This window comes from Trachemys scripta, chromosome 2 (genome assembly GCF_013100865.1).
Source record: "Trachemys scripta elegans isolate TJP31775 chromosome 2, CAS_Tse_1.0, whole genome shotgun sequence".
NCBI classification, from domain to species: Eukaryota; Metazoa; Chordata; order Testudines; family Emydidae; genus Trachemys; species Trachemys scripta.
The window spans coordinates 144,017,581-144,041,827 of record NC_048299.1 but is presented as its reverse complement, the minus strand read 5'-3'; the positions used below and the strand labels follow the sequence as shown (position 1 = coordinate 144,041,827).

The window sequence follows — 24,247 nt, the reverse complement described above, 5'->3', positions numbered from 1 at the left end:
AGGCAGGATTCTGGACTGCAGGGGGATGAGGACACAAACCTTTTACCTTTGTGATCCGAAGTTGAAATCCTGCCTCTGCTCACAAGCAACAATAAGTGTGAGCTGCTCGCGCTATTGCCGTTGGGCACGTCATAAAATTGCCACATGGTCAGAGGCAGAATAGCCAGGGAGTTGTGGATGAGGACTACAGAGATATTTGTGTTAGGGAGTCCAGGACTAAAGCAGCAGGGGGTGCTGCAGACCAGAATTATGGGTGTCGTCAGAGCTATCCTGAGGGAGCAGGACAGAAATAGCAGCAGCATGGTGCAGGTCAGCGTTAAGAAGCGTTGGCAGTGCTGGATGAGGAGGGGCCAGTTTGGGACTCGGGAATATCAGCATTGCTGCATGAGATCTCATGACTAGACCATACTAGGGTGGTGCAGTTCAGTGCAGAACTGAGGGTCCCAGTACGGGACTGAGGTGCATTGGTCGAGGTTTGTAGCAGTGCACTTAGCAAATCCATTGAGGTTCCCCGGAATAGATAGCAAATGTCCCTCATCTGACACAGAATTTGATCATGAGCAGTGTTAGCGAAACCACTTGCAATACCCCTGTCTGTTTTCTGCTAACATGGTCAACGCTTAACGTTGTGGTCGTTCCTAAAGCCCGGATGGCAGAACACGCTGTGAGAACACCTCCTGAAGCATTGCAGATGGGTGGGTGTGGGCCCACCCATGTCTAAAGGTCCTTCCCCTCAGTCTCAGGGGAGGAACCACCGGATCCAGGCATCAACTAAGCACTGGGGGATGACTAATGAGAGTAACCACCGCAATGCGTGGGGGACTGCATGATACTGGGACTGAAAATGGAAACAGAGAATGCAAATCTCTAGGTGGCTTCATATCTTGCCATCAGTGGGCTCTTGGCCAGCCTCAGTATGGCAGGCATCTTACTCAGTGACCATAAATCTCTTGGCCAGCACTGATGTAAATAATGTGACTGAGATGCACGTTAATTTAGCAACCGCTTTTGTAGCTCTGCTTAAAAGGATACAGGGTGGTCTAGTATTTAGAGCAGGAGATTAGGTGTTGGGACTCCTGGGTTTTAATCCTGGTGTGGGGAAGTGTATCCTAGCAGTTAGAGCAGGGAGGGGTTACTCCTGGGTCATATTCCCAGCTTTGGGATGGGTATGTGATCTAGGGGTTAGTGTAAGAGAGTCATCGCTTGGTTGTATTGTGAGGCGGTGATGTTTGTGTCATAGCATCAGGTTGCTGTAGTGTGAAAGACACAGGCCAGTGATACGTTGTGAACATTACAGGAGAGCTAAAGCTGACCTGTGGTGAGGGTTTATTAACGAATATCTGTAAAGAATTTGAGATCAGTGGGTGAAGGGAGCTACATTGTAGTAGAAAGAAAAATGCAATAAACCAGGACTTTTCCCTTTCTGAATAACGAATCTCACGTTGATGCTCTTTAAAATATTCCTTGAATTTCTCCTAACTAAAGCTCTGCAGTATCTCCTGACATGGTTCCAGTATAGCGCCCTCTCGGTTTTATGTATTTATTTAAAATACTATTCACTGATTGCCTTTCTCTAGTTTTAACAAACACCATTTTGTGTTCATGTAACATTTTTCATTCAAAGATCTCCAAGTGCCTTCCAAAGGGTGAGTAGCTACTATGGTTGCCCTCTGACAAGAGGGGAAACTGAGGGACCAGTAGGGTGACCCGGAAGCAAGGGTGAAAAATCGGGACAGGGGGTGGGGAGTAATTGGCACCTATATAAGACAAGGCCCCAAATATCGGGACTGTCCCTATAAAAGCGGGACATCTGGTCACCCTAGGCACCAGAGAGTTTAAACTAATTTTTTTTTTAAGGGTTGCTTCCGATTGCTCAGCCAAACTTGAGCCTGATTATCAGAAGCGTTACATTCCTGCAGCTCTCACTGTCTTGGGTGCACTGCACTTCCTAATGCAGGCCGTGTTGTGTGTCAGGTTTGGCACAGAAAACTGAGGCATCCAGAAGCCATTCGTGGCTTGCCCAGATCACACATTAAATCCGTGTTAGAGCTAGGACTAGAAACCACATGTGCTCGAACCACTACATTACACTGTCTCCTTCTCCTGCTGCATTAATAGCCTTTTGTTTGTCAATTCGCCTTCACAATCCATCATACGGCAATAGTAGTACAGAACAATAGCCACCGTACCTTTTCAATCACTTCCTGCAAAACCTGGGTGAGGTAACAGTAGCCTGTTGCCTTGCCCTGAATCAGATTTACAGCACCCAGAATCTATTTCCTTTCTTCGCTGCTAAATGGGCGAATGCTGCTCTACTCTGTTAACTGGGAGGAATCCTGTCTTCCACATCCCGCCCCCCCTTGGTTCAAGAGCAATGAATCCCAGCAGGGCCAGCTCCAGGCCACCAAGCATGTGCTTGGGGCGGCGCGGCGCTCTGGCCCGAGAGCGGGGCCGTGACTGGGCTCGCCGCCGCCCTCCCCGGGTGCTCCGGCTGCCAGGGAGTGCGGAGCCGCGGCGAGCTCGCCACCCTCCCCCCAGCGCTCTGGCCGCCGGGGAGAGCGGAGCCCCGGACGGGCTCTCCGCCCTCCCCGCAGCGCTCCGGCAGGTCAGGGAGAGCGGGCCCGCGGCTGGGCTCAGCGCCCTCCCCTGCCGGGCTCCCGGGCGGGCAGCGGGAGGCTTTTTTGCATCAGGCAGCAAAAAAGCCAGAACCGGCCCTGAATCCCAGAATCCTAAATGAGCAGCAAAGCTGCAGCGGGAAAGATTATCTAAATTAGTTCTTCCACTGGGAAAAAAACATTGAAGTGTGTCAATCTGCCTCCCCTTTGTAGTTTGGTAAATGCCAACCTAAAGGAGCTACTGGGGAGAAGGAACCACCAGGTATGTCCCTGACCATAGCCTGGATAATCCAGAGCTGTTTCCAGTATTTGCAGGCAGAATTAGCATATACTCTGTTGCTACTCTTTTTTCTTTTTTTTTAAAGCCCCTGTTGTCCTCTGTTCTTTCCGTCTGTCCCCACTGCAGTGACATGAGCCAAAATCCAAGTTGTTCCAGTTAAAAGCTGCCAGGTTAAGCCCTAGACTGACTAATCCATGAGAATTCATGGAGCTGGGCCTCTGCAAACCTGATTTAAAGGAACAGCAGCTTTATTTCCAAAATAAATACAGGCGCGTTGCCGAGAATTACTTGTGCTTAATTGGAGCACAAGTCATATTCCCAGGGAGCCTGCAGAAATCTGCTCTCATTCATTTATTTGTGTTACTCTTCATGATGAATGTTAAGAAGCTGATGCAGAACGTTAAAAGCAGAATAGTTTGGGTTTTTTTTAGGGGAGGGAGCGTTGTCTAGTGATTGGAGCAGGAAGTCAGGACTCTAGGGTTCTTTTCTCAGGTCTGGTAGAAGAGCATGGTCTAATATTTGCAGAAGGGACTGGAAGTCAAGATTCCTGTGGTCTGTTCCCAGATCTCAGAAGGGATTGTGGGTCTAGAGGTTGGAGCAGAGGACTGGGAGTGAGAGATCCTAAGTTCTTTTCTGCCACCAATTCAGAATGACGTCAAGTTAGCTCAGCATCCCAGTTTAGTCACTGCAAAATGGTATAATAGTCCCAATAGAATTAATTAACAAATGTCTCTAAAGCGCTTTAATCTCCTTGAGTCCTGTGGCACCTTATAGACTAACAGACGTATTGGAGCATGAGCTTTCGTGGGTGAATACCCACTTCATCGGATGCATGTAATCACCCACGAAAGCTCATGCTCCAATATGTCTGTTAGTCTATAAGGTGCCACAGGACTCTTTGCTGCTTTTACAGATCCAGACTAACACGGCTACCCCTCTGATACTTAATCTCCTTGAATGGCGGAGGTGTGTTATAAATGTTACATCACTGGGGATGAAACTTTGCTTAGTCAGCATGCTGCATCCTCTCATTTGCCATTTCACATTTTCCTGATGCTGAAATCCTTCACAGAAATAATGTAGCCAAAATGTAATTAACCCATCACTGAAATGAATAGAGCAGGTTAAGGTTTTGGGAACTCTGATCACTATCAAGCTGATTAAATGAGTTTTCCAGTGTCCTACCACAACAGGTGTACCAGGCCTTTTTTGCCCCATCACCACCCTGACGCACTCCACCCAAAGGAAAAGCATTGGCTGGGAAAGAGGGGCAATGAGTTAGACCTCAGAACACTGCCACTCAGGTTCTGCTACCTGCAGAACCAACAAGACTTGGTCCTCCAGGGGCTAGAAGGGGAGTGGGAGGAGGTATTAACCAATCAGGACCCACCAGGCGATATAAGAGGGCTTGCTTGCTTCTTTGTAGGGGCAGTGCTGGATGAAGCTGGGAGAAGAGGGGAGCTCCCCTGGCCCTAACCCAGAACCCCAGGCCTGGAACCCCAGGCCCTCAGAACCTAACCATCTAACTGCACCTTCAGCTGAAGGGGGTACAAAAAACTGGCTGTTTTGTCTTGAAGTTTAAGGGCTCAGGTGACCAATTTTGGGGGTTGAACTTTAATTGTTAAAGGATGAGCAAAGAGCTCACTGCACCAGACCCCTTGCTCCAGGCACGCTGTGACACCTGTCCTTTTAGTATTTGTTAGTTGTATGCATAAGCACATTATTATTCCATAGATGCACATGGCACTTCACCGATAAAAGGGTTTCCCTGCCTTGAAAGACTTTACAATCTATTTTTTTCATAGCAGCGTAAGTATTATATTGTGTGAGAAAGAGGAGGGGGAGGACCTGATCCCAGCAGTGAGGTTTACCAACCCGGCAGGTTCTGTTCCTCTTTCAGATGATGTGACTTTAGGCAAATAACTTAACCTTTCTGCCTCCACTTCCTCATCTGTAATATGCAAACCTACATTGCAGGGATGGTCTGAGGATGAATTAGCTGATGCTAATAAAGCACTTGGCAGGTGAAAAGTGCTATCTATGTACATGTGAAGCATTACCTCCCTTTAATAAAAGAGATCATTTAAAACCATATATGAACTGGACTCATGAAAGGAGCCTCATCTAGCATAGTGCTAATACTGCTGGTAAAACTCTTGTAAGATTCCTCTAGCTATGCAGCGTTGCCAATGCACCATCACCCTGACCTAGGGCTCTTCTAGATACCCCAGCCCTGACTCACGCTCTGCCAATGCCTCTCACTCCTCAGCTGTTCCAGTCCTGGGCTCCTCCAAGCACCTCGGCTCCTACTGAAACAATGGCTGTGAATCCAGTTTATTGCTGATAAATATATCTAACTGTAGAATGCACACAGGCTGTCCAGCAGCTGCCCTGTGATAGATCTATTCTGTTCAAGTTCTTACACTGTGCCCATCACCATGATCCTTGATCACCTGATTGGTTTGGACAGATGTGCAATTTACCAGACATGTGTTTGTACCCTGGACTGATCACAACTGTGGCTTTTGTTCCAGGTGGATCAAGTTTGAAGAAAAGGTGGAAGAAGGAGGGGAGAGATGGAGCAAACCTCATGTGTCAACGTTATCTTTGCACAGCCTGTTTGAACTACGCACGTGTCTACAGACAGGGACGGTGCTCCTAGACTTAGATGGCTACTCCTTACCACAGATCATCGGTATTAACCTCTCAATGCAAACAGTGGTGGGATTTTCTTGAAGTGGTTTCATTGGCACGCTGAAGCCTTACCTAGAACTAGAGGAAAGTGTCACTCATCTCAGAGTAATTTGGTGGAAGGGAGGGTTAATGGCATGTCAAATGGCGCACAGTGTAACCGACAATATCAACTCTGATTCTCCACTTGTGTAGTCATTGACATGTATGAATAGTAAGATCGTGTAATGTAAATAATAAGACCATGTGGGCAAGTGGCTACGGTGATGGACCACAAATTTATTCTGTGTGAGAGGATGTTAGACCACTAGTGTAGGCCTGGGGAGAGTGGAGTGCGGTTCCCTGGTCTGCCACAGACCTCCTGTGTGACCTGAGCATTCAGTTAGGCCCAGATTTGTAATGATACCAGACTCCTTGTTGTTTTAATGATATGTAGGTGTCACTGCACTCAGCATTGCAACCCCAAACTGATTTAGGAGCCCTTGTCTCACTTTCAAAAGGGATTAGGAGCCAATATGCCAATTATGTAGGCTCCTAAGTGCCTAAATCCCTTTTGAAAATGAGAGGCTCCTAAATCAATTAAGTATTTTAATGCTCAGCACAGCAATGCCCGAATTCTGTTAAACATCGGGGCTTTAGTCTCTCAAGGCCTCAGGTTCCTTATCTGTAAAGTAGGGATAACAGTGCTGCTGTTGTGAGGATAAATACGTTAAAGTTTGTGAAGTGCATAAGACCAGATCCTCAAAGGTACTGAGCTCTCCTGACTTTCATTGAAACCCCTGGGAGTGAAGTCCCTAAACACCTTTGAGCATCTGGGGGCCAGATACGTAGCTAAAGTAGATTATGCACTGCAACTGTAAATCACTACTGCTCTGATGTGTTTGCATTTGACTTCCACTTTTCCGTGTTTACACATTGACACCTTTTGCAGTCCGATGCAGTGAGGTTCTTTAATACATTTCACTCCACTGTAATCCATCCAATATGAAGTTAGGCAATGAAGGGATGATGATGATGAGGTTGTTGCTAGATTAATTTCTGTTACCTGGTGGGTCTTATGCAGTGTAATTGTAGCCGTATCAGTCCCAGGATATTCGATAGGATATTACCTCACCCACCTTGTCTCTCTAGTGGGTTTTAGGCTTACAGCCCCAAAAAAACCCACATATGTGTGTGCATGGGGCAGGGGTCACTAGCTGGAGGATTCTCTGCTACTTGAAGTCTTTAAACCACAGGATTTGGGGACTTCAACAGCAGAGTCAAGGGAAAGGGGTTGGGACGGCTTTTGTGGCCTGTATCATGCGGGAGGTCAGACTAGATGATCATAATGGTCCCTTCTGACCTTAAAGTCTATGAGTCTATGAGGAAGCTGTGACTAGTGGTTGGAGCTGGGACTCCTGAGTTCTGTTCTGAGACCTACAGGTGTTAGTAAGGCTCTAGTTAATGTTTCCAAAGCATCCTGAGATTATATAAACCTGACAGGTGAGGAAAAGCTGAAAAAAGCGGATGCAGTATTGCATCAAAACTAACAGTGCCTTATGCTGGGTTTCACTTTCCATTTTTATTGATGAATGTTCATTTCATTATGCCTTACGTAATATAAGCCAGAGAGAATGCAACTGTTGTCAAGCAGGAGATGTGGTACAGTTGAGAAATGAAGACAAAATTGATGTCTAATTTCTGTGCATCCATTAACTTATTTATTTTTCCCTTTGATTATATATAGTTACATACAAATGTCATTACATATAAATACACTAAAAGTTTTTAAAAAACCTGACCTGTGAGGAAAAGTTAAAAAAACTGGACATGTTTAGTCTTGAGAAAAGAAGACGGGAGGCGGGGGACCAGATAAATCTTCAAATATGTTAATGGCAGCTATAAAGAGGACAGTGATCATTTGTTCTCTATGTCCACTGAAGGTAGGACAAGAAACAATGGGCTTAATCTGCAACAAGAGAGATTTAGGTTAGACATTAGGAAAAACTTTCTAAGGGTATGTCTACACTACGAAATTAGTTCGAATTTATAGAAGCCGGTTTTATTGAAATCGGTTGTATACAGCCGATTGTGTATGTCCACACAATAAAATGCTCTAGGTGCTCTAGTCGGCAGACCGCGTCCACAGTACGAGGCTAGCGTCGACTTCCGGAGCATTGCACTATGGGTAGCTATCCCACAGCTATCCCACAGTTCCCGCAGTCTCTGCCGCCCCTTGGAATTCTGGGTTGAGATCCCAATGCCCGGATGATGCAAAACAGTGTCGCGGGCGGTTCTGGGTACATGTCGTCAGGCCCCTCCCTCCCCCGTCACAGCAACGGCAGACAATAGATTCGCGCCTTTTTATCTGGGTTACCTGGGTTACCTGTGCAGACAACATGGAGCCCGCTCAGCACAGCTGAGCTCACCATCACCATATGTCCTCTGGGTGCCGGCAGACGTGGGACTGCATTGCTACACAGCAGCAGCTGCTAACTGCCTTTTGGCGGTAGACGATGCAGTAGACTGGTAGCCTTCATCGGCGATCTGGGTGCTGGCAGCCGTGGGGCTTGCCTTTTGGCAGTAAATGGTGTATTATGACTGTTAGCCGGCCTATTACAAGTCGGGTCATCGCACGTTAGCAGAGTCTTCCCTGAGCAGCAGCTCGTGCAATAGGCCTGAAGACCATCGTCATACACCGCCCAGTATTTGCTGCCAAGCACCCAGAAAGATGCCGAGGGCTATCAGTCACGCTGCACCGTCGTCTTAAGATGTAAAAAATAGATTTTCTCTGTATTCATTTGCTTCCCCCTCCCTCCGTCAACAGGGTTTTCAGTTTAATCTTTGGGGGGGACCAGTCTGTGACAGTTGTTTGTGTCTCTCCCTGATGCACAGCCACCGTTCTTTATTTTAATTCCCTGTGCCTGTACGCCATGTCGTCACTCGGCCCCCCTCCCTCCTTCCCCTAGGCCGTCAGATACTACGTTTGCGCCACAGCTCGAGCCGAGAAGCGGTTCGCGCCTTTTCTTTGAATTCTGGGTTGAGATCCCAATGCCCGGATGATGCAAAACAGTGTCGCGGGCGGTTCTGGGTACATGTCGTCAGGCCCCTCCCCCCTCGTCACAGCAACGGCAGACAATAGATTCGCGCCTTTTTACCTGGGTTACCTGTGCAGACAACATACCACGGCAAGCATGGAGCCCGCTCAGCTCAGCTGAGCTCACCGTCACCATATGTCCTCTGGGTGCCGGCAGACGTGGGACTGCATTGCTACACAGCAGCAGCTGCTAACTGCCTTTTGGCGGTAGACGGTGTAGCATGAGTGATAGCCGTGGGGCTGGCAGCCGTAGTGCTGCATTGCACCAGCCCCTTGCAGGCGATGGTATATTATGACTGGTACCCGTCGTCGTCGTACTGGTATGGCTGTCAATCATGGCCACCTGGGCAGACATGCTACTGTTTCGATGATGACGGTTACCAGTCATAATATACTATTTTCTGCCAATTGCCCAATATTGTCTGCTAAGCACCCAGAAGAGGCCGAGGGCGATGCTGGGTGCTGGCGGACGTGGGGCTGGCAGACGTGGGGCTGCATTGCTACACAGCAGCAGCCCCTTGCCTTTTGGCAGATGATGGCATATTATGATTGGTACCCGTCATCGTCATACTGGTATGGCTGTCACTCATGCTGCAGCGTCGGCTGCCACCTTAAGATGTAAAAAATAGATTTGTTCTGTGTTCATTTGCTTCCCCTTCCTCCGTGAAATCAACGGCCTGCTAAGCCCAGGGTTTCCAGTTTAATCTTTGGGGGGACCATTCTGTGTGACAGTTGTTTGTGTTTCTCCCTGTTCCTGTACCTGTACGCCATGTCGTCACTCGGCCCTCCCTCCCTCCCGCCCTCCTTCTCCTGGTCCATCAGATACTACTTTCGCGCCTTTTTTCTGACCAGGCGCCATAGCTAGCACTGGGATCATGGAGCCCGCTCAGATCACCGCGGCAATTATGAGCACTATGAACACCACGCGCATTGTCCTGGAGTACATGCAGAGCCAGAACATGCCAAGGCGAAACCCGGACCAGGCGAGGAGGCGATTGCAGCACGGCGACGAGAGTGATGAGGAAATTGACATGGCCATAGACCTCTCACAAGGCACAGGCCCCAGCAATGTGGAAATCATGGTGTTACTGGGGCAGGTTGATACCGTGGAACGCCGATTCTGGGCCCGGGAAACAAGCACAGACTGGTGGGACCGCATCGTGCTGCAGGTATGGGACGATTCCCAGTGGCTGCGAAACTTTCGCATGCGTAAGGGCACTTTCATGGAACTTTGTGACTTGCTTTCCCCTGCCCTGAAACGCCAGGATACCAAGATGAGAGCAGCCCTCACAGTTGAGAAGCGAGTGGCAATAGCCCTGTGGAAGCTTGCAACGCCAGACAGCTACCGGTCAGTCGGGAATCAATTTGGAGTGGGCAAATCTACTGTGGGGGCTGCTGTGATCCAATTTGCCAGGGCAATGAAAGACCTGGTGATAGCAAGGGTAGTGACTCTGGGCAACGTGCAGTCAATAGTGGATGGTTTTGCTGAAATGGGATTCCCAAACTGTGGCGGGGCCATAGACGGAACCCATATCCCTATCTTGTCACCGGAGCACCAAGCCACCGACTACATAAACCGCAAGGGGTACTTTTCAATGCTGCTGCAAGCCCTGGTGGATCACAAGGGACGTTTCACCAACATCAACGTGGGATGGCCGGGAAAGGTACATGATGCTCGCGTCTTCAGGAACTCTGCTCTGTTTCGAAAGCTGGAGGAAGGGACTTTCTTCCCGGACCAGAAAGTGACCATTGGGGATGTTGAAATGCCTATCGTGATCCTTGGGGACCCAGCCTACCCCTTAATGCCATGGCTCATGAAGCCATACACAGGCAGCCTGGACAGGAGTCAGGACCTGTTCAACTACAGGCTGAGCAAGTGCCGAATGGTGGTGGAATGTGCATTTGGACGTTTAAAAGCGCGCTGGCGCAGCTTACTGACTCGCTCAGACCTCAGCGAAAAGAATATCCCCATTGTTATTGCTGCTTGCTGTGCGCTCCACAATATCTGTGAGAGTAAGGGGGAGACATTTATGGCGGGGTGGGAGGTTGAGGCAACTTGCCTGGCCGCTGATTACGCGCAGCCAGACACCAGGGCGGTTAGAGGAGCACAGCAGGGCGCGGTGCGCATCAGAGAAGCTTTGAAAACGAGTTTTGTGACTGGCCAGGCTACTGTGTGAAACTTCTGTTTGTTTCTCCTTGATGAACCCTCCAACCCCCCCCCCGACCCGGTTCACTCTACTTCCCTGTAAACCAACCACCCCACCCCACCCTCCCCTCCCCTCCCGCTTGCAGAGGCAATAAAGTCATTGTTTTTTCACATTCATGCATTCTTTATTAGTTCCTTACAGAGGTAGGGGGATAATTGCCAAGGTAGCAGGGATGGGTGGGGGAGGAGGGATGGAAAAGGACACACTGCATTTTAAAACTTTAACTCTTATTGAAGCCCAGCCTTCTGATGCTTGGGCGATCATCTGGGGTGGAGTGACTGGGTGGACGGAGGCCCCCCCACCGTGTTCTTGGGCGTCTGGGTGACGAGGCTATGGAACTTGGGGAGGAGGGCTGTTGGTTACACAGGGGCTGTAGCGGCGGTCTCTGCTCCTGCTGCCTTTCCTGCAACTCAACCATACGCTCGAGCATATCACTTTGATGCTCCAGCAGACGGAGCATTGCCTCTTGCCGTCTGTCTGCAAGCTGACGCCACCTATCGTCTTCAGCCCGCCACCTCTCCTCTCGTTCATGTTGGACTTTTCTCATCTCCGACATTGACTGCCTCCACGCATTCTGCTGTGCTCTATCAGCGTGGGAGGACATCTGCAGCTCCGTGAACATCTCGTCCCTCGTCTTACGTTTTCTCTTTCTAATGTTCACGAGCCTCTGCGAAGGAGAAACATTTGCAGCTGGTGGAGGAGAAGGGAGAGGTGGTTAAAAAAGACACATTTTAGGGAACAATGGGTACACTCTTTCATTACAAGGTCGCATATTTCGGCTTGCAGGCAGCCATCGTAGGCCACAGTGTTTTGGCTTATTTAACCTTCTTAACATGCGGGAAAGGTTGCAAACAGCAGCGCATTTCCCATCTCAAGGATGAATTGGGTTGTCCATTTAAAATGGGGTTTCAATGTAAAAGGAGGGGGCTGCGGTTTCCCGGTTAACATGCGGCACAAACACAAGTAAACCACCCCCCCCACACACACACACACGATTCTCTGGGATGATCACTTCACCCCTCCCCCCCACCGCGTGGTTAACAGCGGGGAACATTTCTGGTCCGAATAGCAGGAACGGGCGCCTCTGAATGTCCCCCTTAATAAAATCACCCCATTTCAACCAGGAGAGCTTTCTGGAGATGTCCCTGGAGGATTTCCGCTCCATCCCCATACACGTTAACAGACTTGCTTGCTTTTTTTTGTAATGTTTACAAATATTTACAAAGTTACACTCACCAGAGGTCTCCTGTGTGCCCTGAGGGTCTTGGGTGAGTTCGGGGGTTACTGGTTCCAGGTCCAGTGTCACAAACATATCCTGGCTGTTGGGGAAACCGGTTTCTCCGCTTCCTTGCTGCTGTGAGCTACCTACAGTACCTCCATCGTCATCTTCCTCGTTCCCCGAACCGTCTTCCCTGTGTGTTTCTCCAGTGAGAGAGTCATAGCACACGGTTGGGGTAGTGGTGGCTGCACCCCCTAGGATCGCATGCAGCTCCGCGTAGTAGCGGCAAGTTTGCGGCTCTGCCCCGGACCTTCCGTTTGCTTCTCTGGCTTTGTGGTAGGCTTGCCTTAGCTCCTTAATTTTCACGCGGCACTGCTGTGTGTCCCTGTTATGGCCTCGGTCCTTCATGGCCTTGGAGATCTTTTCTAATACTTTTCCATTTCTTTTACTGCTACGGAGTTCAGCTATCACTGCTTCATCTCCCCATATGGCGAGCAGATCTCGTACCTCCCGTTCGGTCCATGCTGGAGCTCTTTTGCGATCCTGGGAGGACTCCATGACGGTTACCTGTGCTGATGAGCTCTGCGTGGTCACCTGTGCTCTCCACGCTGGGCAAACAGGAAATGAAATTCAAACCTTCGCGGGTCTTTTCCTGTCTACCTGGTCAGTGCATCTGAGTTGAGAGCGCTGTCCAGAGCGGTCACAATGAAGCACTGTGGGATAGCTCCCGGAGGCCAATAACATCGAATTCCGTCCACACTACCCCAATTCCGACCCGCAAAGGCCGGTTTTATCGCTAATCCCCTCGTCGGAGGTGGTGTAAAGAAACCGGTTTAAAGGGCCCTTTAAGTCGAAAGAAAGGGCCTCGTTGTGTGGACGTGTCCAGGCTTAATTCGGTTTAACGCTGCTAAAGTCGACCTAAACCCGTAGTGTAGACCAGGCCTCACTCTAGTTAAGCTCTGGAATAGGCTTCCAAGGGAGGTTGTGGAATCCCCATCACAGGAGTTTTTAAAAACAGGCTGAACAAACCACTGTCAGGGATGGTCTAGGTTTACTTGGTCCTACCTCAACGCAAGTGGCTGCACTTGACGATGTCTCAATCATTTCTGTGATTCTGTATACAGCAAGTGACTCATAAACGCAGCGTATTTGCTTTGCAAGATAATGAGAGAAAGCACAATACATTTAGAACTCTACAGCTTCCTTTTTATTGTCCCTTTTCAGAGTATAACTACACGTTACACTTGAAAAGGCGGTGTAGTAGTCAGCCTTTAAGTAACAACCCACTGCATATGTTAAAACGTTGGCTCAAATTGTTGCACTGTTACATGCTTATTGTGGAGCTCAGTAGAGTTTTGCCATTCTTATTTATTCATTAATCATCTCTCTGTTTGATTTATTATCTCTGGTGTGATGTGCTTTTTATGTACTTTTTAATTTAACTTTATGAGCCTTATTCTAATGTCACATAATAAGCAACTCCATTGAAATCAGTGGAATTTATGCTGGGGTAAAAAGAGAGGACAGCTGAATTAACCGTATCAGAAGAGGTGACTCTCAGTAAAATAAAGGCTGGTCTACCCACAAATCTGCACTGAAATAACAAAAGGAGACAGTCCAAACTGATTTTGTTATTTCTGTGCAAGTCTGTGTATAGATGAAGACCTAAGGCAGCTAAATCGGCATCACCAACCCAGTCAGAGTAGCTTAGCATAGTAACTGCTTCGAAGATGTATACGTACTGCACACTGGGATAGGTTTTTATCGTATGAAAACATCCTAGTGCCTTCTGTGAATCACTACAGATCTCACTGATGCCCAGATATTGTGGTGATGGGCATCTTGGAGAAAACATATTGTTTGTTTTGGAAGTTTAGAGCCAAATCATGTAGCTTTGATTCTTCCCAATGGTGGGAGTTTTGCCTGCCCAAGAACTGCAGGAGTTGGCCCTTTAGGCAGAACAAGCTTGATTCTTCACTGCCTTGCTCCTTGTGTGTCATCATTGCACACCTATGCAACGTTAATGCAACACGCTGCTATATCTGAATGGCTGCATTTTACACAGATATCACGTGGGTGTAAATGATGACATAAGGTACATGGCAAATGGGGATTGGGCACTACACCTTTAAGAAAAGGAAAGTAACGTGGCCCTGATTCAACACTCCATTATACAGGCAAAACCCCAGGGGGAGGAAGGATATTAACTGTGATTTTTTTCTGAGTAAAGAAGGAGCGTGAACTTACCTGTGATGATCTGATCCCACCATATAGCCTCTACAGACCACGTAGAGTTTGTATGATGAGACTGCCTACGATGGCATGGAGCCGATTTGCAACTGCTAGCAGCAAATCTCTCCAATAGCCAGGGATGGGTCACTAGATGGGGAGGGCTCCAAGTTACTGCAGAGAATTATTTCCCAGGTGTCTGGCTGGTGGGTCTCGCCAACATCTCTAACTGATTGATTGTCACATTTGGGGTCAGGAAGAAATTTTCCCCCAGGTCAGATTGGCAGAGACTCTGAGCGGTTTTCGCCTTCCTCTGCCATATGAGGCACAGGTCACTTGCAGGTTTAAACTAGTGTAAATGGTGGATTCTCTGTAACTTGAAGTCTTTAAATTATGATTTGAGGACTTCAGCATAGGGGCTGACTTCCCCTCTGCCCGGTGAGTGCTCAACCCCACCGCTGTCCCCACTTCTTCCCGCTCCCGCACTGCCCTCGTCCCACCACCATTCCACCCACTTTCCCCAAGTCCCCGCACCTTCTCCGCCTCTTCCCCCGAGTGCGCCGCGTCCCCGCTCCTTCCCCTCCCTCCAGGAAAGTCCTAAGCGCTGCCAAACAGCTGTTAGGGGGCGGGGGGCGGGAAGTGCTGGGAGCGAGTGGGAGGAGCAGGGACACGGCGTGCTTGGGAGGGGGGAGGAGGCGGGGCGGGGGGAGGTTTGCTGCTGGTGGGTACCGAGCACCCGCTAATTTTTCCCATGGGTGCTCCAGTCCCGGAGCACCCACAGAGTCAACGCCTATGGACTTCAGTATCTCAGCCAGAGGTTAGGGGTCTGTTACAGGAGGGGTGGGTGAGGTTCTGTGGCCTGCGATGTGCAGGAGGTCAGATTAGATGATCATGATGGTCCCTCATGACCTTAAAGTCTGAGTCTTTGGCATGTGATGCAGTTCTAGAGTTTGCAAGGAGGGGGGGGGGTTTATTTTATTTTTTTTGCAACAGAACCTGCCATACCGCAGCTCAGTGAGTCATGCACATGCTTCCAATGTCCTTCTTTCAGATGATGTTATTGAAAAGCAGATAGAGGATGGTCTGCTCAAGCCAGAGCTGAGAGAGAAAATAAGTTACGTGCTCCTGAGGAAACACCGCCACCAGACCAAGAAGCCAATCCACCGATCCTTGGCAGACATTGGCAAATCGGTCTCGTCCAACACAAGTGAGTTCACAAGATTCAGCTCACACATGGCTGTATCCCGACGTCCTTATTCCTTTTTTTTTTTAACCCAGGCTAATCTTTTGTTGCAGTCTAGGGGCCTCAGTAAGGACTGAAGGTAAAATGCTCCCCCTCTACAGAGGGCTAGCACCTGTCCTATGCTCCATTTACAGCCTATTCCAGCCCTGTGGCTCAAATCCACCAATTTTCTCTGCCTCTATGAATACCTATGGGCTTCATTGGGACATAAGCAGCATGCACAGTCATGCTGTTCCTCTACACTTCCCCTTGAACACAAACTTCGGGATTTCATTCAGTACATTCTACAACTCTTATGCCGTATGTGAAACATGTAGATAAAAACAAAGCTGGTGGTTCTTAGATTCGTAGAGCTTAAGGCCAGAAGGGACCGTGAGATCATAACAGAGAGCGATGGATGGAACCCACAGGAACCCAGAATTCCTGGCACAGGGAATTGGTCAAGGAATGTAGAGTCTATGTCACTGCGTGACTGGCCCCTTTATGAAGGAGCAGTACCCAGTGCAACCTGTGAGTGATTACCTGCTGCTCATTTAGGCTTAAGGGAAGGCACCTGGGCCTTATAAAGAGGGAAACAGGGCGAGGAATGTGGGGGCAGAGCGAAGCTGCAGAGGCTTGGGCAATGTCTACACTACACAGCTTTTAGCGACATGGCTGTGTCACCGCAGCTGTGGCGCTAAAAGTCGCGCAGTGTAGCCACTGTTTGTCAGCAAAAAACTTCTACCCCCAGCGAGCGGCATTCGCGTTGTCAGCAGGAGGGTGCTCCTGCCGACGACGCGCTGTTCACGCTGGCACTTGTCGCAGCAAAACTTTTGTGTTTCACGGGGGGGATTGGGGAAGTTGTTAACACCTCTGAAAGACAAGTTTTGTCGTTTAGTTGCCAGGGTAGACATAGCCTTAGGGGGCTCCTGCAGAGAGCAGAAAGCTGGGATCCTCTCCTGGGAAAAGAGAAGAGGCCCCAGGGCTGAGTTGAGACACCAGGGGACAAAGGGTCCAGGCAGGAAAGCCTGCAAATGACTCAAGAGAGAGGATGATTCTCTCCTAGGAAAAAGGGAGAAGCCCCAGGATTGAATGTTGTGAATTGTCTGTAATTTATGTATATACAGCAGGGGAATGTTTAAAGGACTCAGGCCTGGTGGAATTTATCTAAGGAGCCTTGAGGAGAGTAAACTGAGGCAGGGCCTCTGCACTGCCTCGCTTGGCCAGAAGGGGGCACTACAGGACAAGCCCAGCCTTTTACAGCCTATAAAATCCATGTTGCATCCGAAGAAGTGAGGTTTTTACTCACGAAAGCTTATGCCCAAATAAATCTGTTAGTCTTTAAGGTGCCACCAGACTCCTTGTTGTTTTTATAAAATCCATGTTATCCATTCAAATCCTTCTGAGGTTGTTAGTAAACAAAAAATATTACTCATCTGACATTGGTTTGTGTGAAGCAAGCTGGTGGTCTCCCTAGAGTTCCCCATCACAGTAGCATCACCCCGTGGGGCTGTAAATGGCACCTTTGGTGACCATTCCAGCAGAGAGGCCGAAGGCTGGACGGCACATTGAAAACTGATCTCCATGTCAGGGCGAAGGCATCCTAGCAGGGGGCTGTGCTGGAAGCTTGCTCTGATGTGGTACGCCACTGGGTTGCTTGCTCTATAGAACGAACCCAGTCTGTTGCATGATTGTTTCCTGTTTTTAGCCATTTTAAAGGGGGATTTCTCTGTTTCCAGTCTAAGATATTAACTTCGGCTCAAATAGGAGGCACTTTGGTGGAATCTTGGATGTAATGACCTTAAGTTGTCCACTCTCTAGACTAACCTAAAGTGCAAACGTAAGGTTTCACTTCCGCACATCACATGTAATCGCCGATAGCCTGCTCTCCCGACATGCATACTTTCATTGACTTCAATGAGGCATCCATGCCTCTGGGGAGCAGAACAGAGATTCACCCAACAGCTCAGAGCAGAACTTTGCTCATAATTTAGTGATTTCTAGACTTGGTGTTTTGGCTGTGGTTATTACTCCTCATTGATGTTTTACATTGTGGGTCTTTTTCCATTTAGGAGTAATAAGTCATTGGAATGAATATTGACAACATACAGGAAAATACAGGGGCAGATTGTTTACCCACAAAGGGAGTTCTGCTGTTCACTTCAGTGGGTGCTGCGTTGGGCCCATTATTAAATTGCAGGGAAGATTTTTATTGCTGTTGTTCTAGCTGCTATTCATCTTGTTGCTTCCAGCCTATCAGCAATAAGTAGAGCTTGTCAAAAAAATGTTGACAGAAGTTTTTCATTGAAAAATGCCATTTAACTTAAATTTTTCATGGGAACATGTCGATTTCAACAACATTTTTTCGTTGGGGAAAAATGTCAAAATGAAGCATTTTTTTATGTCAAAAACATTTTGAATCAAAGTTCAGTTTTGATTTTAATATATTTACATATTGTGTGTAGAATATTATGTATATGTTATATTTAACATTTAATATAATGAAAAAGGCCAAATGTTTTGATACTAGCGACATTTTTGATACCAGCAATTCTCATTTTGAGGACATTTCAGGGATTTTTCAGAATATTGGAACTTCCTGTGGAATGCAGATTCCAGTTCCTGACCAACTCTAGTGAGGAGTTCTTTGTCACAGGACAAGATCCCACCCTGGCAGCAGCGTTGAATTAACACTGGGGAGGTGCTGGATGTCCGTAAATGCTTGCAATGCAGCTGTACCATAAGCAGTGTCTGTATTGAAAACGGCCCCTTCGTAATCAAAAGAGCTATTCTCTGGGTCTCCTTCTGATCTCCTTTACACCAGTGTAAATCAGGAGTGGCTCCAGGAGTGAAGTGAATGGGTTACATCCACCGTGTAAACAAGATCAGAATCAGGCCCTTTTGTGTTTATTCAGAATTCTGTCTGCTCTTTTTAGGCATGAAGGTGTGTTTTGTACTAATTTTTGTCCGTGACTCCTGCAGATAGGGTGACCAGATGTCCAGATTTTATAGGGACAGTCCTGATTTTGGGGTCTTTTTCTTATATAGGATCCTATTACCCCCAGGCCCTGTTCCAATTTTTCACATTTGCTGTCTGGTCACCCTACCTGCAGAGCCAACACAGCTATGAGAGTGTGAGCTTCTATCTACTGCAACCCAAGTCCCCTAGTATATGTCAGAGTTCAGGGCAACTGCCCCTATATTCCCGCTTAGTGGTCCAGTCAAGGGCACCCACTCTCAGGCCATTCCCTTTTCCCTTCCCCTCTCTGTCTCCCCCTCCCTCCCTTCTGATCAGGGTATCTCCCATCTGCACAGTACCCTGCCTTCACCATGTATTTCCCACCACTGGCAGGTTGCCCAAGGACGTTGCTTGCTTGCTCTCCAGAGATGGTTAGCAGGTGTAATTGCTACAAGGTACCACACAGCACTTCCTATGCAAGCCTACTTAATTTTTAAGGTAAAAAGGATTACAGAGAAATCATATTAAAACAATAAAGGAATCTGCACGCTTGCTAATAAGCTTACCAAGCATCACCCGCACCCTCTCATGGATGCTGGCAAGAGTCGTTCTTCAACCCCCAACCCACGGGGATTCCTTTGTGGTCACAAGTTCAGCACAGAACAAGCTCCCAGGTTTATGGGGCCTCAGGAGGCTCAGTCCTTTCAACCCTACCCTAGGGATTGGGGCCCTCCATGTGTCAGGGGTCCTGTCTATCCCCTGGATCATGCAGAAGGCTATTTATCCAAACCCCTTTTTTGTCTCTTAGTCCCTGCTGGAGAATAAGCCAGGGGGTGGCTTCAAAGGGTTGATAACAGAGGAAGTTCATTGCATCCTTCCTTCCCTACTAGAGAAAGTACATACAGTGCCACAGTAACATACCTTTTTAATACAGTGTGCCCCAAAGGTATTAGCCCTAATTCAATAAGGTTTAACTTAATTTAATGAAGTTTATCTTAATTCCAGAATGGTTCTTCAGGACAATACAGGATATTATCAGTCTGTCACACACCACGCCAAGTTGCATGGCCTTGCTCAGTTTCTCTCCGCAATTATAACCATGAAAAGAAGAACAGGAGTACTTGTGGCACCTTAGAGACTAACAAATTTATTAGAGCATAAGCTTTCGTGGACTACAGCCCACTTCTTCGGATGTGAGCTTATGCTCTAATAAATTTGTTAGTCTCTAAGGTGCCACAAGTACTCCTGTTCTTCTTTTTGCGGATACAGACTAACACGGCTGTTACTCTGAAACTTGTAATTATAACCATGGTATCTGAGCACAAAGGCCAGTTGTAAGTCGTAGAGCTTGTGTTCACACTGTGTGATATTCATTCTTCTGCAGAGAGGGCCTGCGCATCAGTCAAACGCCACTTCAGTCCTCAAAATAGGGCTTCAATGGGACTAAGGTAGTGACATAAGCCTTGTATTGGCCTTCTGCACAGGGATGAAATTCACCCAACGAGGAAAATATTTAAAATACCCTGGCAGAAGTAAGACCGTTCCTTCCTAATAGAAAAATTACTCTGCCTGGGCCGAAAGTGGGAAATGCTGCTGAATTCATAGCCACGCTTGCAGAATATCAATAGGTGTGTGAAATCTATCCAAGTTAAGCACTGGACAATTAATTTGCCACCCGAGTTTCAATACCTGAAAATGACAAGCTGTATTCATTGATGGTCACACATGATCCGAGCTGGCAGCATTTGCTGACAGCCTCATTATGTACATGTATGTGATCTAAATGCTCTCTCCTTCTCAGATCGCAGTCCTGTCCGGAGCCCAGCAACAGGGGCCAGCTTCCACCGCTCCACCGAAGATCTTAGAATGAGACAGAACGCAAATTATGGACGTTTACGTAAGTTGAACAACAGCTACTTACTTGTTTAGCGAGGCAGCAGTGTCTAGCAGAACAAACACCTGGTTGGGAGTCTGTACTCCTGAGTTCTAATCCTGGTTATTTGACTGATTCGCATTTGGCAAAGTACATAATCTCTTTGGGCCTCGGTTGTAAACAACTGTTTCCTAGAGCCAGAAAGCGAGAATGGTCTACTTGAAAATCACTTTTCCATCTGCAAATGTTGCTCTAAGTAAACTCTAAAATTATCATGATTGAAAGAGATTAGAGAAAGATGGATGCCACTTTATCCCATGGTGATTGTAGTTACAGTGCACTTACATTGCAATTGCAGCATAGTTACGCTGTGGCTATGATTTTCAATAACTTATTACAAGTAATTCAGACAGCCGGAAGGGGAACTGCATTACAGACTCCCTTATTGTTACATCTCTGGGTGTTCGTCTTATTACATCGCTTTTTGGAGCCCAGGTGTGTCTAGCTACATTTCAATTACACTGCAGTTATCCTCCGCCTTGTAGTTCTTCCATTTTTATGCATTGGTGGCAATTATAGGTATCAAAAAGCATAACTACAGTGTATTGCCAGGTAGAACTTATTGCAAAGTGTCATTTAAAAATTAAAGGTTTTTAAAATGACAAATCATCGCTTTGCAGCAAGCCCTGAGCAAGGGGCAGCACATAATTACGCTGCTTCAGGAACCACGTTCTGACTTAGAGTCACAGTCTGTGACAGCTGGATAGTTGGCACAGACGACTTCCCCCTCCATACCTTACAACTCCTTATCCTGCTGTGTAGGGGTGTAGGGCAAGAGTCCATCTCAACTTGAGAGGAAAATCGGGGTGGGGGGGAAATGTTTGCGTTTTTCAGCCTGCTCTGATTACTCTAGTGGGTGTAATTCACATTGAAATCAAATTACACTAAGATGAACCCCGAAGGGCTGGATTCACAAAGGCATTTGGGCGTGGTGATGCTGAGCATCACCAGGCTTAATTTTTAAGCACCTAGAAAATCACTGTGAAGCACAAAGCCCGAGTTAGGCGGCCAGGCTCCCTGTACAGTGAAAGGGGAGAGGCAGGCACCTCAGAATGGGGCTCACAAAAGCCAGCACGCTGGAGGCCAGGTGCCAGTTAAGTTAGCCAATGGGAGATGCCAAGGATGCAAGAAGCTGGGGTGGGGGGTGGGCAGGAGAAGGTGGATCATCAACATCAGGGAGACTGGGGGTCTCATCTCCCAGGCGAGTGCTGTAGCCACCAGGCTACTGAGTCATTCTTGTCCTTGCGCTCTCTGGCCCAATTACTCTTAATTATGTATTCACAGTGGAACAGTTTTGACGGGAGAGACTGAGGCAGCCCCACATCAGAATATCCCATAGCTCAGTGGTTAGGGCACTCCCTTGAAAAGTGACCAGTCCCACTTCAAGTGGAGGGGGGACTTGAACCAGGGGTGTGCCACATCCCAAGTGAGCGGCCTCACCATTGGCTAAGACGCAAGGGAGAGGCTCTCCTCCCCTGTTTTGTGTGAGCTCGGTAGGCGTGTTCAGGGCTCGCCTCCCAGATGGGGGCCCACACATGATTTAGGTGGAGGAACACCTTGTCCGCTGGTTCGTTCATCACGCTGAAGCTCAGGTGTCTGGATGCTTAGCATGAGGCTGCAGACCTCAGATACGCAAGTACCTGGGGAACTTTTCCTGAAAACATTTAGCTATCTACCGGGGTTGGTGGCAGCTGAACAGGGCTTTTGTAAATCCTGGGGGTGGGGGGATGATTGTGGGATTAAGGTGCCTAAAGTGGCAGTTCAGTGCCTAAATTCTTGTTTGACTGTAGCCCCAAATATTTATGTGATGGCTGGGGTGTTGACCGACACACTGGGGATGGAATCAGGGACCTCCAGATAGAAAAGCGTGAGCTGCTACAGGATCCCTTTTTGGTGTCTGTATCAACTCCTATTCTCTGTGGATCACCATAGCGGGGGATTTGATACGCACATTCACCAGTGGGTTACATTTAGTCAGGGGAAAGCTTTGTTGAGAGAGGAAAGAAATGAATAAAAACCAAGTAAGGATCTTAGGATTTGGCCATCAATTTGCACCACAACACTCAGGCAGATAGAATCATAGAATATCAGAGTTGGAAGGGACCTCAAGAGGTCATCTAGTCCAACCCCCTGCTCAAAGCAGGACCAATTCCCAGCTAAATCATCCCAGCCAGGGCTTTGTCAAGCCGGGCCTTAAAACCTCCAAGGAAGGAGACTCCACCACCTCCCTAGGTAACGCATTCCAGTGTTTCACCACCCTCCTAGTGAAATAGTTTTTCCTGATATCCAACCTGGACCTCCCCCACTGCAACTTGAGACCATTGCTCCTTGTTCTGTCATCTGCCACCACTGAGAACAGCCGAGCTCCATCCTCTTTGGAACCCCCCTTCAGGTAGTTGAAGGCTGCTATCAAATCCCCCCTCATTCTTCTCTTCTGGAGACTAAACAATCCCAGTTCTCTCAGCCTCTCCTCATAAGTCATGTGCTCCAGACCCCTAATCATTTTTGTTGCCCTCCGCTGGACTCTTTCCAATTTTTCCACATCCTTCTTGTAGCGTGGGGCCCAAAACTGGACACAGTATTCCAGATGAGGCCTCACCAATGTCGAATAAAGGGGAACGATCACGTTCCTCGATCTGCTGGCAATGCCCCTACTTATACAGCCCAAAATGCCGTTAGCCTTCTTGGCAACAAGAGCACACTGTTGACTCATATCCAGCTTCTCGTCCACTGTGACCCCTAGGTCCTTTTCAGCAGAACTGCTACCTAGCCATTCGGTCCCTAGTCTGTAGCAGTGCATGGGATTCTTCCGTCCTAAGTGCAGGACTCTGCACTTGTCCTTGTTGAACCTCATCAGGTTTTTTTCTGCCCAATCCTCTAATTTGTCTAGGTCCCTCTGTATCCGATCCCTACCCTCTAGTGTATCTACCACGCCTCCTAGTTTAGTGTCATCTGCAAACTTGCTGAGAGTGCAGTCCAGATGAATACTCCTGTTATGAATGATGATGGAGTGACCCATGAGGTATAAAGCTTTAAAGAGAATCTCAAGACGATAGAACAGGGATAGGCAACCTATGGCACGGGTGCCGAAGTCGGCACGCGAACTGATTTTTAGTGGCACTCACACCACCCAGATCCTGGCCACCGGTGCGGGGGGCTCTGCATTTTAATTTAATTTTAAATGAAGCTTCTTAAACATTTTAAAACCTTATTTATTTTACATACTACAATAGTTTAGTTATATATTATAGACTTATAGAAAGAGACCTTCTAAAAATGTTTAAATGTATTACTGGCACGCGAAACCTTAAATTAGAGTGAATAAATGAAGACTTGGCACACCACTTCTGAAATGTTGCCGACCCCTGCGATAGAACAAGAAAACAACCAAAATGCGTAGACTAACAAGTCATAATTATTTTTAACTGCTTCAGCACTGGTCTACATTTAAAATTTAGATCGACCTAGCTGTGTTGCTTTCAGGTGTGAAAAATTCACACCGCTGTGTGCATAGCTAAGTTGACCTAAACCCTGATTCTTCCATCAACCTAGGTGCCACCACTTGAGGAGGTGGATTAACTACATAGATGGTAAAAACGCTTCTGTTGATGTCAGAAGCGTCTACACTAGAGCTCTACTGCAGTAGACATGCCCTCTTGCTCCCATTAGCAATCCCACTAGCTTAAAAATGGCAGCTTCCAAATGAATTGGAGAACTTTGGCTGGAAGCTAGCACCCAGCTCGAGAACTCGCTTAGCTCTGAGCTGGTTCTTCTAGTCTGTCTAAGCTGTTCTGTTCAAGCAGTAGGATTTGATTG

At 47.8% G+C, this 24,247-nt stretch overlaps 1 protein-coding gene across 1 annotated transcript in view; it reads left to right on the top strand.

The window, feature by feature from the left end:
* SLC4A5 (solute carrier family 4 member 5) overlaps nucleotides 1–24,247 on the top strand; it is a 118,619-nt gene that overhangs the window by 27,845 nt on the left and 66,527 nt on the right. The window contains exons 4-6 of the mRNA XM_034761732.1: nucleotides 5,430–5,590; nucleotides 15,369–15,524; nucleotides 20,300–20,395. Of these exons, the coding sequence (XP_034617623.1) occupies nucleotides 5,430–5,590; nucleotides 15,369–15,524; nucleotides 20,300–20,395 (413 nt within the window). The remainder of the gene's footprint in view (nucleotides 1–5,429; nucleotides 5,591–15,368; nucleotides 15,525–20,299; nucleotides 20,396–24,247) is intronic.